This window comes from Archocentrus centrarchus, chromosome 11 (genome assembly GCF_007364275.1).
Source record: "Archocentrus centrarchus isolate MPI-CPG fArcCen1 chromosome 11, fArcCen1, whole genome shotgun sequence".
Classification (NCBI taxonomy): Eukaryota; Metazoa; Chordata; class Actinopteri; order Cichliformes; family Cichlidae; genus Archocentrus; species Archocentrus centrarchus.
The window spans coordinates 6,180,635-6,194,763 of NC_044356.1; the positions used below are offsets into that span (position 1 = coordinate 6,180,635).

The 14,129-nt window shown below is 44.5% G+C and overlaps 1 protein-coding gene across 1 annotated transcript; it reads left to right on the top strand.

Moving 5' to 3' along the window:
- Nucleotides 1-114: 114 nt before the first annotated feature.
- LOC115787592 (tubulin beta chain-like) lies at nucleotides 115-12,157 on the top strand. Its single transcript, XM_030740339.1, has 5 exons — nucleotides 115-267; nucleotides 7,504-7,612; nucleotides 8,819-8,929; nucleotides 9,548-9,792; nucleotides 10,085-12,157. Exons 1-5 carry the CDS (start codon nucleotides 211-213, stop codon nucleotides 10,895-10,897), a joined length of 1,335 nt encoding a protein of 444 aa, XP_030596199.1. The 5' UTR covers nucleotides 115-210; the 3' UTR covers nucleotides 10,898-12,157.
- The last annotated feature ends 1,972 nt before the right edge of the window (nucleotides 12,158-14,129 follow it).

A 14,129-nucleotide genomic window follows, 5' to 3' on the forward strand; every position in this document is an offset into this window, starting at 1 on the left:
AGCAAAAAAAAGCTCAGCCTTCCCCCAATCAGCTCCAGCGCTGCATCTACAACAGCCAATCGTCAGCCCGGACCGCGCTGTGCCCCGCCCCCTGAGCCTTGCTTCCCTCCCGCCGGTCTCGACGCTGCCACACACTCTCCGCCGTCAGTAGGTCAGCAACCTCCGCTCACCTCCGCCACCCTTCGCTCCATCACCGACCCAACATCCATCATGAGGGAAATCGTGCACATCCAGGCCGGCCAGTGCGGGAACCAGATCGGTGCAAAGGTAAGAAAAGCTGCTGAGAGAAAAAAACAACTTTATTCTCATTTTCAGCAGTTTATGAAAGTTTTTGGCCAAAGTTTTAAATCTCTTTAAAAAGCTTTTTGTTTTTGACACTTTCAGGAAATAATTGAATTAATTATAAATAAATACACGGATTAATGTGTGTATCTTACTAGGAGGGTTTATTTTAATGTGATAAAGCTGGAGCCCAAACCGCTGAGAGCTCTATTGTTTCAGCCTGTCTCTATTCTTTTCTACTTTCACTGACCTCATTAATCCAGAGGGAATGTGGGAATATTTCTGCCATGTTTTCCTGTTGGTCTGTTTGCTGCTGGAAGCGTGACAGAGCAGATCTAATCTCATTAGAAATGAACAGTAAATCAGTCAGGAGTTTTTTATTATAATGGAGCATTAAAGCTGAACTGGAACACCGGGATATGAGTGGTGTTTCTGGGATCTGGACTCCTGGTTTCCAAACTTTCTCTGCGTATGGGAACAGTAACACTGACACGTCTGTGACTGCAGTCAGTGAGCCTCACAGGCCCAGCTGCTGCCTGCTGAGTTTGTGTCTTTGTCTGTGAGGAGAAAACAGAGGAAAGGAGAACTTCTCTGAGGGTGGAGGAGGAGGGTGGAGGGCAAGACCATATCAAGTGGTTCAGTGTCTGAATGCACAGATGCAGTCATTTAAATGACTGCCTTTTCCAGGCAGTGTGACACATGCATACGCTCCGGGCCCCCAAACAGCACCCACTTAATCCCTGTTTACGCCCCACCCCCCAGGGGGCAACAGCAAGTGTTTCTGTTTATCTGCAGTTTTTAAATGATCTCTCAGAGCTGCAACAGTGCAGTGACACGCAGTGAAATATGGGTGTAAAAATCCCCCAGACCACCCCAACCCTAACCCCCAGCAGGGCCTGAGGTTCAGATCAGACCCTCGGGGAAGGGGGGGCAGAGAAACTGAAAAATGGTTTTAAATTGAGCTCGAAGTCTTTTTACTCACCAGTGATCAGAAAAATGTCAGTGCAACAAAAATAAACTCTTTATCCTCCATTTGACAGGAACTAAAATCCATCACAGCTTTAATCTGCATTAATATCTCAGTATGAAATAATTCATGTTGGGATGTTGGTCTCCTTTATTGAACTGCCCCCCCCATTAAATCAGTTCAACAATTAATTATTTCAGACACGTTTTTATTAAAACAGCACTCAACACTTTAATAAAACTGGTAACTTTTGTTTTTCCTTAATTTTTTACCTTGTTGAACATTTTTATTGACAGATGAGTTAATTAAGGAGACAATGCACAAGTTTTATACTGTTACATTATTATACATATAGTCAGTGCTTCTGCTGATATTCAGTAAACTAATTATACCAAGAAGCGCTTTAGTTGACTGACTGCGTTGCAGCAGCAGAACAGCCACGAGTCCTGTAACTTTGTTACTGTTACTCATATGACTCAGATGCTGTTAGAGCAGCGTCACAGCAGCATATGGGCGAGTTAGTCCTGCTGCTCAAAGGTCCTGATCGCTGAGGAGTATTTACAGCAGACTTAGTGAGCCTGAGATCATTTCACACGGATTAACTGCCTGAATTCACTCGCTTACCCAATCCAAGCTCACTGTGCTGTGCTGGCCCAAAGTCCCGGAGAACGTCTCAAAGTCCCGGAGAACGTCTCATAGAAATGACTGAATGAAGGCTCAGGTGGTTACACAGACTTCAGCACCTGCAGCTCACCAGAGATTCATAACCTCAGGAATCCTGAAGGGTCTCTGAGCTGTGACTCATGACCTCAGACTACCCCAGCTTTCCCTCACACACACACACACACACACACACACACACACACACACACACACACACACACACACACACACACACACACACACACACACACAGATTAGGGTCAGCTGGCTGAGCTGCCGTCCGTCTGTCTCGGCTCAGGTCGGTGTCTCAGCCTGTCTCAGTCCTCTGTGACTAAAACAAAAAGTTTGCTTTCAGCTTTTATGAGTTCATGTTTGATTCTCTGAGCCAGCAGGAAGAATCCAGGTGGGGGTGATTAAAGGTCTTCCTCCCTCCTTCCTTTCTGGCTGCAGCTGCAGTAACGTTGGAGGAGATCAAAGATCTCTGCAAACAGGCTGTAAGTTTGTGTCTTCATGCAGAGAAAGATGGATTCATCCTTTCCTTTAAATAAATGCATCCACGCCTGCAGGGGCGATGATAACACATGAATATAAAACGTCTGCAGTCTGAAATATTTCCATTAATGTGCCGTTAGGTTTTAAGTAGCCATGAAACTTTAAACTTTTTCTTTGTGTATTAACGTCAGAGCTCAAACAGCAGGAAAACAGATGAATGTGTATCAGTTTATCCTCTAAGGTGTTTGAACATATTAATATTTGAATGAGTGAATTATGACTTTGGAAGTTTTCCTCAGTGTTTTGGATCTCAGTAACTGATCAGTGTTTAAGCTGTGTTCTCCACATTGTTGTGTGATTAGCATCGTTGTGTTGCAGTGTGTGTGTTTGTCTGTCCTTCAGTCTGCAGCACTTCCTGCTGATTTCCTGTTCAGGTGTCGGAAGTTTGAACTTCTTCCAGGAAGTTTCCCTCAGAGCAGAAACCAAATATATCCACGAGGCTTTGATCAGATATTGATCTAACCCTAACCCGTTTTTATACCTTCACACAGACTGGCTGGCAGGTGAAGGTCCTTCCTGATCCCGGCTTCAGTTTGCTCAGAAGGATCATAAATCACAGTTATTATGGTCAATAACTTCATATTTCAATTTCAATTTTATTTATATAGCGCCAAATCACAACAAACTGTCGCCTCAAGGCGCTTTGTATTGTGGGTAAAGACCCTACAATAATACAGAGAAAACCCAACAGTCAAAACGACCCCTTATGAGCAGCACTTGGCGACAGTGGAAAGGAAAAACTCCCTTTTAACAGGAAGAAACCTCCAGCAGAACCAGGCTCAGGGAGGGGGGGTCATCTGCCGCGACCGGTTGGGCTGAGGGGAGAGAAAGACATGCTGTGGAAGAGAGCCAGAGATTAATATCAATTAATGATTAAATGCAGAGTGGAGTATAAACAAAGTAAATAAGGTGAATGAGAAACAGTGCATTATGGGAACCCCCCAGCAGCCTAGGCCTATAGCAGCATAACTAAGGGATGGTTCAGGATCACCTGATCCAGCCCTAACTATAAGCTTTATCATAAAGGAAAGTTTTAAGCCTAATCTTAAAAATAGAGAGGGTGTCTGTCTCCCGAATCCAAGCTGGAAGCTGGTTCCACAGAAGAGGCGCCTGAAAGCTGAAGGCTCTGCCTCCCATTCTACTCTTAAGTATCCGAGGAACCACAAGTAAGCCAGCAGTCTGAGAGCGAAGTGCTCTGTTGGGGTGATATGGTACTATGAGGTCTTTGAGATAAGATGGTGCCTGATTATTCAAGACCTTGTATGTGAGGAGAAGAATTTTAAATTCTATTCTAGATTTAACAGGGAGCCAATGAAGAGAAGCCAATATGGGAGAAATATGCTCTCTCTTTCTAGTCCCTGTCAGTACTCTAGCTGCAGCATTTTGGATCAGCTGAAGGCTTTTCAGAAAGCTTTTAGGACAGCCTGATAATAATGAATTACAATAATCCAGCCTAGAAGTAATAAATGCATGAATGAGCTTTTCAGCATCACTCTGAGAAAGGATGTTTCTAATTTTAGAAATATTGCGCAAATGCAAAAAAGCGGTCCTACATATTTGTTTAATATGTGCATTGAAGGACATATCCTGGTCAAAAATGACTCCAAGATTTCTCACAGTGTTACTGGAGGCCAAAGTAATGCCATCCAGAGTAAGTATCTGGTTAGACACCATGTTTCTAAGATTTGTGGGGCCGAGTACAAGAATTTCAGTTTTATCTGAATTTAGAAGCAGGAAATTAGAGGTCATCCAGGCCTTAATATCTTTAAGACATTCCTGCAGTTTAACTAATTGATGTGTGTCATCTGGCTTCATTGATAGGTAAAGCTGAGTATCATCTGCATAACAATGAAAATTGATGCAGTGCTTTCTAATAATACTGCCTAAGGGAAGCATGTATAATGTAAATAAAATTGGTCCTAGCACAGAACCCTGTGGAACTCCATAATTAACCTTAGTGTGTGAAGAAGACTCCCCATTTACATGAACAAATTGGAGTCTATGAGATAAATATGATTCAAACCACTGCAGTGCAGTACCTTTAATACCTATAGTATGCTCTAATCTCTGTAATAAAATGTTATGGTCAACAGTATCAAAAGCTGCACTGAGGTCCAACAGGACAAGAACAGAGATGAGTCCACTGTCAGAGGCTCTAAGAAGATCATTTGTAACCTTCACTAATGCTGTTTCTGTACTGTGATGAATTCTGAAACCTGACTGAAACTCTTCAAATAAACCGTTCCTCTGCAGATGATCAGTTAGCTGTTTTACAACTACTCTTTCAAGAATCTTTGAGAGAAAAGGAAGGTTGGAGATTGGCCTATAATTAGCTAAGACAGCTGGGTCAAGTGATGGCTTTTTAAGCAGAGGTTTAATTACAGCCACCTTGAAGGTCTGTGGTACATAGCCAACTAATAAAGACTGATTGATCATTTTTAAGATTGAAGCATCAATAATTGGAAAGACTTCTTTGAACAGTCTAGTAGGAATGGGATCTAACAAACATGTTGCTGGTTTGGAGGAAGTAACTATTGAAGTTAACTCTGAAAGATCAACTGGAGCAAAAGAGTCTAAACAAATACCAGCAGTGCTGAAAGCAGCCGAACATGAAGAATAATCTTTGAGATGGTTATGAATAATTTTTTCTCGAATGTCTAAAATTTTTTTCATATCCATCTGTTTCCCTGACTGAGGGTGTGCACATATACTCGTGTGAATAAATGGTAAATGGTAAATGGACTAGTTCTTATATAGCGCTTTTCTACTCAGTCAGAGCACTCAAAGCGCTTATACAACATGTTTACATTCACCCATGCACTCCCATTCATACAAGCACTTCCATGTTTACTAAGCTAAGTGCTTTTAATTAGCTAACACGCACACACATTCATACTCCGACGGGACGGTCGGAGAGCAACTTGGGGTTAAGTATCTTGCCCAAGGATACATTGGCATGTAGCCTGGAGTAGCCAGGAATCGAACCGCTGACCTTCCAATCAGTAGGTGACCCGCTCTACCTACTGAGCTACAGCCACCCACAATAATACAGTAAATAAATAAATGAGGAGCCCATGGAGCGTCTGCAGCTCCTCCTGGTGCGGAGCATTCAGACCTCATTCTGCTGGATGGGTTTAAACAGCTGAGGCAGAAATCAGCTGATCACCAGGTGACTGTTTATCACAGGAAACCTTCCTGCTGTTTTTAGGTGATCATGTGAGTGCTAACATGATCACATGGTCTGAGTTTGCTCACAGTTACGGCCTTAATATCACCACAAAGACACCTCTGTGTGAGACGTGTTCTAACTTTGTAAACCAGTCTCAGGAGTTTGGTTATGGCTGCAGATGGAGGGTTCAAAGTAGGGATGGCACGATACCACTTTTTTATGTCCGATACCGATATTTTACATTTGGATATCGGCCGATACCGATATAAATACGATATTTAAAATTGATCCAGGCATTTAAAAACATTAAAAAAAAAAAAAGAAGCCAACAGTCTCTCACACAACAAAATCAAAGTCTTTTAGTTGTCCCACATACAAGACAAAGGACCAGGGCGGGCGGAGCTTTTTAGGCAGTGGCACCAAAGCTCTGGAACTGTTTACCACTCCAGCTCCATTTAGCTGACTCTGTGGCATCATTTAAAAAATAGTTGAAAACTTTTCTGTTTAACCAGGCTTTCTGGTTTCTGACTTTATTTTTTATTCTTTTTCTTTTAATATGGTAATATTATGTTTTTAACATAGTGTTTTCTGGGGGTGAGGGGGGGGGGGGTGATATTGTGTTTTAATTATTGTACAGCGCTTTTCTGTCTGTGAAAAACGCTATATAAATAAACTTTACTTACAACAATAACTATCACCTGAATCCTGTTGCTTCTGTGTGAGAAGGTGATGCTTATGGCATGTTGCAAATTTCATTAGGGCTGCAACTATCGCTTATTTTAGCAATTGTGTATTCAATTTTATTGATTACCCAAGTAACTGGATAAGAAATACTTTTTCATATTAACAGTTCATCTGCATATTTAACTTCCGTACTGCAGTTTTTCCCTGTGTGAAACAAACAGGGTGGATGGAGCAGCTACAAAGTTCTCTTTTCTTCACTTACTGATCAGGTGGTTGATGAAGGATCTCCAGCTGTTTCCCAGTAAAGGTTTAATGGAGGTTACAGGGACGAAAAGGCTTCTTTTGGACACTAGAAAAACATTTCTTTCTGCTCCATGTGAGCGCGCCGGCTCCGCCTCTTTCCGCTTGTGCAGACAGACTGCACGTAAATCAGCTGACTGCTGCTGTTGCGTCATCAGTGTTCACGTGAAAAACTAGGGGCTGCGTGAGCGCAATCTTGTAATGCTTTATATTTACAAGCATTCTCCTAAATACGTTTCTACTGCAGGTCTATATTTAGTCACAAATCAGGGATTAAAGTATCAAAGATATTTTGACGGGGAAGGGGTCCTTCCGGTACCGGACGGTCACCAGTGCTAATAGCTGCGCTCGCTAGTAGTATGTCCGGGAGCTGAAGTAGAGAAAAAAATAACAGCTGATTCTCAGCACAGCGAGTACAACAGACAAACAAGGCAGCGGAGGCCGAAAAAAATGTCAGCGATGATCGCTCAGTGTCAAAGGGAATCCGTCGCAGCGACAGAGGATCTGAGGGGGTTGTTTTCTAACTCCTGATCCCCCACTCCATTCCAGTAGGTGGCGGTAATGCAGCTCTAAGCTGGTTTGGTCAACCGCAAACCCACACGAAGAAGAAGACGACTGCGCCCTGTCATGCAGCTAATGTGAGCGAAACGTTATTTAATTTATCGGATTACATTTTTTAAATTTCTTTCCGATATCCGATCCAGTAATTTAGGCCAGTATCGGACCGATACCGATACTGAATATCGGATCGGCGCATCCCTAGTTCAAAGGTCACAGAATAAGGTTCACTGTGCTGGGTTCATGTGCAGAGACTTCAGTCTGCATGTAAGAAGATCATGAAGGCTCAGAGGTACTGATGTTTATGTTTCCATTACCATCTCTGCAGTTCTGGGAGGTGATCAGCGATGAGCACGGCATCGACCCCACGGGGACCTACCACGGAGACAGCGACCTGCAGCTGGACCGGATCAGCGTGTATTACAATGAAGCCACAGGTGAGTTCATCCCCACTGCACCGAGGTCTGTTTGATCAAAGGAAACAGGACATCGCCCCCCTGTGGAGACGCCGGTTCACTGCAGCACAGAAGAAGAAGCAGATAAACATAAAACCATGAGGCATGAATGAGCTGTTAGCTAAACTGAATCTGCTACAGGTGAGGATGGGATCCACCAGCATCACCTGGTCACACGATTCATTTAGGAGGGCAGATTATCTTAAAGAGACAGTAACACCTGTACCTGAAAACCATTTAGATTATTCTGCACTGTGTTAGAGGCAAACATCAGACCTAATGGCTCCAAGTGAGGAGCATCAAAGGCAGCCCGGGGGGGCCAGGACCAGCCCACTCACAGGACCTCAGATCTGAGTTTAGTTCTCATGTCATGTCTCGTGTGTGTATATGTATATGTGTATTGATATTGATATACATTTTATGTATCTAGTGTTTTTCTGTTCTATTTTATTTCATTTGTTCTGTTCATCCTTTCAGTTTCTCTGTACTGAGCTGCTGTAATGTGCACATTTCCGCTTCGTGGGATCATTAAAGTTTTATCTTATCTCTTATATCATGTCGCATCATTTTGGGGTGAGAATGAATCTCTTGGTGTTGTAAGTATAAGTTGTTTCTCAGGGATTTAAAGTATGCAGCCAATCATACCTGACTGCAGCCCATAAACTAAAATCAGTCTGACACCTCTGCCCTGAATGGTTGTATAAACCTAATTTAAGCTGACAGCCTGAAGTGAAGTCAGAATGTTACAGATTTACTCAGGAGCTGAAAACAGACTAAATAACATCTGACAGCGTTAATGAATAGAAATGAGTTTGATGAGCTCACAGGTCTGTTAAATGGTCTCTAGTTTAGCCTCAGTGCTGAGTTCAGTCAGCCTTTAACTTAGTGATAAATGACCCCATCTAGTGGCCACATTAGATACTACACCACAGTCCCCTTCTAGCCTCCTCTGAAGATCAGGTGGTCCACCTATTTACTGACATCAGAAACTAAATGAAGAGTTACAACAAATGTGATCAAAGCAGCTGATTCCACAGGGACTGACCCAGAGTCACAGAATAAAACCCTCTGTCTGTGCTGTCAGGTTCAGCTTTCTGTCTTTTTGCAGTTCTAATATTTCTCATAGGTGTACACTCATGCTTTGTTACTCTGTGACTTTTATCTGTATTTGTGTGTATTTGGATGCAGGTGGGAAGTATGTGCCCAGAGCCATCCTAGTTGACCTGGAACCAGGAACCATGGACTCGGTGCGCTCTGGACCCTTTGGGCAAATCTTCAGACCCGACAACTTTGTGTTTGGTAAGAGGAGAACCTGCTGAGGAGCAGTTTGAGGGCTGCAGTGAACACATGAGCATGAACTTTGGACTGTTTCAGAGGAACCAGGTCAGGTATTTTCCACAGTGTTCCTGTTTTTCCTCACACAGCAGGAAACAGTCTAGAGACGCTCACATTGTTGACAGTGTGCTGTGATTAAGGTGAAGGAGCTGCCTGGATAACACGGGCAGTACGCAGCACATTTGTCTCCCACTCACTAACTTTAAATGCACTGGACAGTGAGCTGCTCTGTTTGTGCATCATCACAATCCAGGATCACTGCAGTGAGGAGCAGGTTAGAACCAGCTTATGTTTGATGCCTGCTCCTCTTTCAGGCAGTGCATGTGTGCAAACATCTATAAGAATATCAGCTGCTGCTGTCCATGCTGTCCATCAGTCATATTTAGCCCAGCTGACCGTCCTCTATGGGACACCATGCTCTCCTGTCTCAGTGTGAAGCCTCTGGGACTTTAGCTCACTGACTCAGTACGTTGCTTCACAGTGAGGGTGATTTTCCTTTGTTGCTCCTTCCTTTTAAAAACAATCAGAAAAATGTTTTATTAAAAAGTGAAACCGTAGAATCAGCTTCACTTTGGTTTCCAGGTCAAAGTGGGGCAGGAAACAACTGGGCCAAAGGTCACTACACAGAGGGGGCAGAGCTGGTGGACTCGGTCCTGGATGTGGTGAGGAAGGAGGCAGAGAGCTGCGAGTGCCTGCAGGGTTTCCAGCTCACGCACTCTCTGGGAGGAGGCACCGGCTCCGGCATGGGAACGCTGCTCATCAGCAAGATCCGAGAGGAGTACCCCGACCGCATCATGAACACCTTCAGCGTGGTGCCCTCCCCCAAGGTAAGATGTGGCCCCACAGTCTGAGGTTATATGAGACTTATTAAACAGTATTTATTCCTCTGTGTTTATATTTATTCCCAGATAATTTTAGATAAATGAATCCTTTATTGTTGTTTTGTTATAAATCAGTAATAATGTTTTCTCCTCTTTCTCTGAAACAAATAATTACTGCCATAAATACTGGTAACTAATAAATCACCTGCTTGTTTATGATAAAGGTTACGGTTCAGGGTTAGGGGTTAAAGGTTAAGGGTTAAATGAGTACACCGATCTTTCCTGTCTCCGCCTCCAGGTGTCGGACACCGTGGTTGAGCCGTATAACGCCACGCTGTCGGTTCACCAGCTGGTAGAAAACACCGATGAGACCTACTGCATCGATAATGAGGCTCTTTACGACATCTGCTTCCGCACCCTCAAACTCACGACGCCCACCTACGGCGACCTCAACCACCTTGTCTCAGCCACCATGAGCGGCGTGACCACCTGCCTGCGCTTCCCCGGTCAGCTGAACGCCGATCTGAGGAAGCTGGCCGTCAACATGGTGCCCTTCCCCCGTCTGCACTTCTTCATGCCCGGCTTCGCCCCCCTCACCAGCCGGGGGAGCCAGCAGTACCGTGCCCTGACCGTGCCCGAGCTCACCCAGCAGGTGTTTGACGCCAAAAACATGATGGCAGCCTGCGACCCTCGCCACGGCCGCTACCTGACGGTGGCTGCCGTGTTCCGCGGCCGCATGTCCATGAAGGAGGTGGATGAGCAGATGCTGAACGTCCAGAACAAGAACAGCAGCTACTTCGTGGAGTGGATCCCCAACAACGTGAAGACGGCCGTCTGCGACATCCCGCCGCGTGGCCTGAAGATGGCCGTCACCTTCATCGGCAACAGCACGGCCATACAGGAGCTGTTCAAACGCATCTCCGAGCAGTTCACCGCCATGTTCCGCCGCAAGGCCTTCCTCCACTGGTACACCGGCGAGGGCATGGACGAGATGGAGTTCACCGAGGCCGAGAGCAACATGAATGACCTGGTGTCCGAGTACCAGCAGTACCAGGACGCCACGGCCGAGGAGGAGGGGGAGTTCGAGGAGGAGGTCGAGGAAGATGCCTGAGTAACAGCAACACAGAAGGATGGAGGAGAGAGAAAGTTCATAACCAAAAACAAAAAAAAAAATAAAAGTAAAAAATCATGAATGAAGGAAGAAGAGGTGAAGAAGGTCGGTGGAGGTCTGAGTCTGTCACCAGGACAGAAGAAGAAAGATGATGTCATCACCAAATGAATGTGCCATGGTTTCCTGTTTCATCCAAACGAGTCTCCCAAATCTTTTTACTCCACGTCAAAGCGAGCAGCTCCCACACAGACGTGTGCTTCTTCAGTTTCCTAAAAACTGTGAAGGATCCAGCTGAGTGTTAGCAGTGCTGTGACATCACTTCCTGCTGATCTGCATCCATACGTCACACAGATGGGTTTATTAGTTTCTCCCATAAATGTCTCATCCTCAGTGGGAAACATCGTCTCTGGACCTCTGAGCTGATTTATGGAGCAGCCCAAATATTTCTGTTGTGTTTCTAAATGAATCCAGTCTGTGGGTCTGAGCCTGATTTAGTAGCAGTAACAGAGCTTCATGAGGCAGCTCAGGTTTGACATCAGAACGTGATGTCGTTCCGGAGGTTCGAGCGCTGTGACTGAGGCTAAACCAGGTCTGTAAGCTTCTAATGAGTCACGCCATCATCAGTATTAATGACTTTACTCAGTTCAATAAACACATCAGCAGAGTTTTAATGTTGCAGCAGCTGATTTTTCTCAGACGCCAGCCAACGTTATGAGGAGGAACGCCCACTGCACATGCTCAGAACGCAGGTCAGGTCATGGAGGGGCCCTCAGAAGCTCGGGCTAACACAGTCGCAGCTACTCGGGCTCAAAAGCACGTCGACTGTGCTGGATTCGAACCATCTGCTGAACTGTTTGAAAAGACTATCAAAGTTATGAGTTATAATCAGGTTTTCAGGCACAGTGGGACTCAGTGCTGAGAAGCTCAGACTGCAGGAATGATTTGTTCCCACCTCACTGTTAGAGACCCAAAACATTCAGTCTGAAATCCACCCGTAACATTCTTTAAAAATAAAATACCCAGGTGGTTTTATTTTGAAAGAAAAACACTACTTTGCAGTTTTATTTTTCATCCTGTGACGTATTTCCTGTCTGAGCCACAGTGTGCTTTGTGTTTGTGTTCAGTGTGAGTCTCAGCTGTGTGTTTGTGTGTTTTATGTTGTTTTAAATATATTTTAAAGCTCTTTTGGAACGTTTCATTCGATCCTGTTGACTGTGAAACATTTGGGAGAAATAAAAACACATTTATAGGAACAACAAACACCTGCAGTGTCAGTCATTATTAATGATCAGCTCTTAGTGTGCTTGGAAGCTATCAGCTTTCAGGAAGTCTGTTATTATAATGGCAGCTAATGGAGCCGGGGGGTGCAAACATCCAAAACAAAGTTAGAGTCCCTGAGATTCTTCTCTCTGTATGCTTTAAGCTGAAGCTGCTGTTTCTAAGATATAAGGAACTGATGAATGATTCAGGTAACGTGTGCTCGCCTGCCTCAACAGGTGAGACATAAACAGACTGTGTTCAGCACTGAGATACTCTGATACACAGCACTGAGCAGAGGTTTGAGGTGCTGAAGGAGAGATGTTTTCAAAGGTATTAGTTTTATTTATGGGTCATAAAAATAAATATAAAAGGCCAGTAGAGCCCACATTCGTTACTGACCAGCACTGGAAAGTTCAGATGGGGGCTTTAGGTAGGAGTCAAAAAGGTCTCACTGAAATAAAATCATAATTAAAATAAAGTAAAATAAATAAATACTGCAGCTGTCATCTCCTCGCTCTACTAAAAATACTTTCCAGCCTCCTCTGCATGGATCCAACCACCTGCTGTGAGGGGTACCAGCAGTACCCCAGTCCAGCAGTTTAAATGAACACAGGTGAGTGAGTTTCTTTACAGGTACAGAGGACCGCTGTGACCAGAGGCCGGGGAGGGGGGTAAACAAACAGCAACAACTCGGACTGGTGTGACTGTATAAAACAGGAACTGTGAGGGGGGGTAGGAAACCATTTGATAGAGAGGGACAAACCTTCAGTATGAACTGAAACCAGGTCATGAGGAAAATGTTAACTGAGGTCACAGAGAAAAGTAGCAGAGGGCTATTTTTACAAAGGCTTCTACACAACTGCAAGTTTAGATGAGGTGCCCCCTGCTGGCCATTAGAGAGAATTCAGAATTCAGGTCTAAGGCTCTCATGCAGACGCTCCCTTTATCTTTGATACTGTCTGTGATTAGGAGACGTGGCTGTCCTGTAACAGCGTCATGTCCCTCCCCTCTCTATCCTCCTTTCCTCGGGATGTGGTGACAACACTGGAGAACTGGAATCCAACAGGAGTGGGTGAGAGTGGGTCAGGCAGGTGTTCCAGGAGGCTCCAGGTGAGCAGAGAAACCGAATACAATGATTTCAGCCTGAGCAGTGCTACCACAAGTTCAGTTCAATCCAATTCAGTTGGTTACACACACACAGACACACACACTCTGACTCAGTGATGGGGGAGGAGTGATCTCTTTCACTCTGCGGGGGGGTACCATCTGCTGCAGTGCTCTCAGCTCTTTTGGCTGATGATTTCATTATAACATGCATGTTCGGGGACACTGTGCTGCTGCAGAGCATATTTACGACAGACACCCCCCCACCCCCCAGTGATGAATAAGGATCTTCAGCAGGAACTCACGTCAAACCAAGATGTCTAATTTCTGTATGATGATGTTGAGACTCCACAAACAGGCAGATCAACAGCGCAGAGAGACCCCGCACCTGAACGCAGACACGGGAGCTGAGATAAATCAGCACCTTGGACAGCAGCAACAGAGAGGACAGGAAGCTGAGATCACTGAGACCACCGAGACACTGAGACCACAGACCAGCAGCTCCACAGCGAGAAGACTGAACACCTCACTAATTCACACCCAACACGCTTTTCTTGTTGAGTCAGTGGTATAAAAAACGGCTCAGTCAATCCACTTTTTGCATCCATTGTAAGATAAGATCAATTTTATTGATCCACCCCCCCATTAAAGCAACTACAATAAAAACTCAACAGAAATAAATAAAATAGAATAGCTCAGTAAATTAGACGATGAAAAAAACCCCACCTCAGTAAGGTAAATTATTTTAAAGGCCTGACAGAAATGAAATGCGATCGAGTGTGTCAGTAATAAATAAATAAAGAAATAAAACGAACAATTTTTATTCTGTAAAAGAGTGAATATAATACAACAATTTCCCCTTTGAAAT

Bases quoted from the DNA above. Each gene is read 5' to 3' on its own strand.
- LOC115787592 (XM_030740339.1), top strand. From the start codon at position 211: ATGAGGGAAATCGTGCACATCCAGGCCGGCCAGTGCGGGAACCAGATC. The intron at 7,613-8,818 runs GTGAGTTCATCC...ATTTGGATGCAG, and splicing joins GTATTACAATGAAGCCACAG to GTGGGAAGTATGTGCCCAGA. The intron at 9,793-10,084 runs GTAAGATGTGGC...CTCCGCCTCCAG, and splicing joins GCGTGGTGCCCTCCCCCAAG to GTGTCGGACACCGTGGTTGA.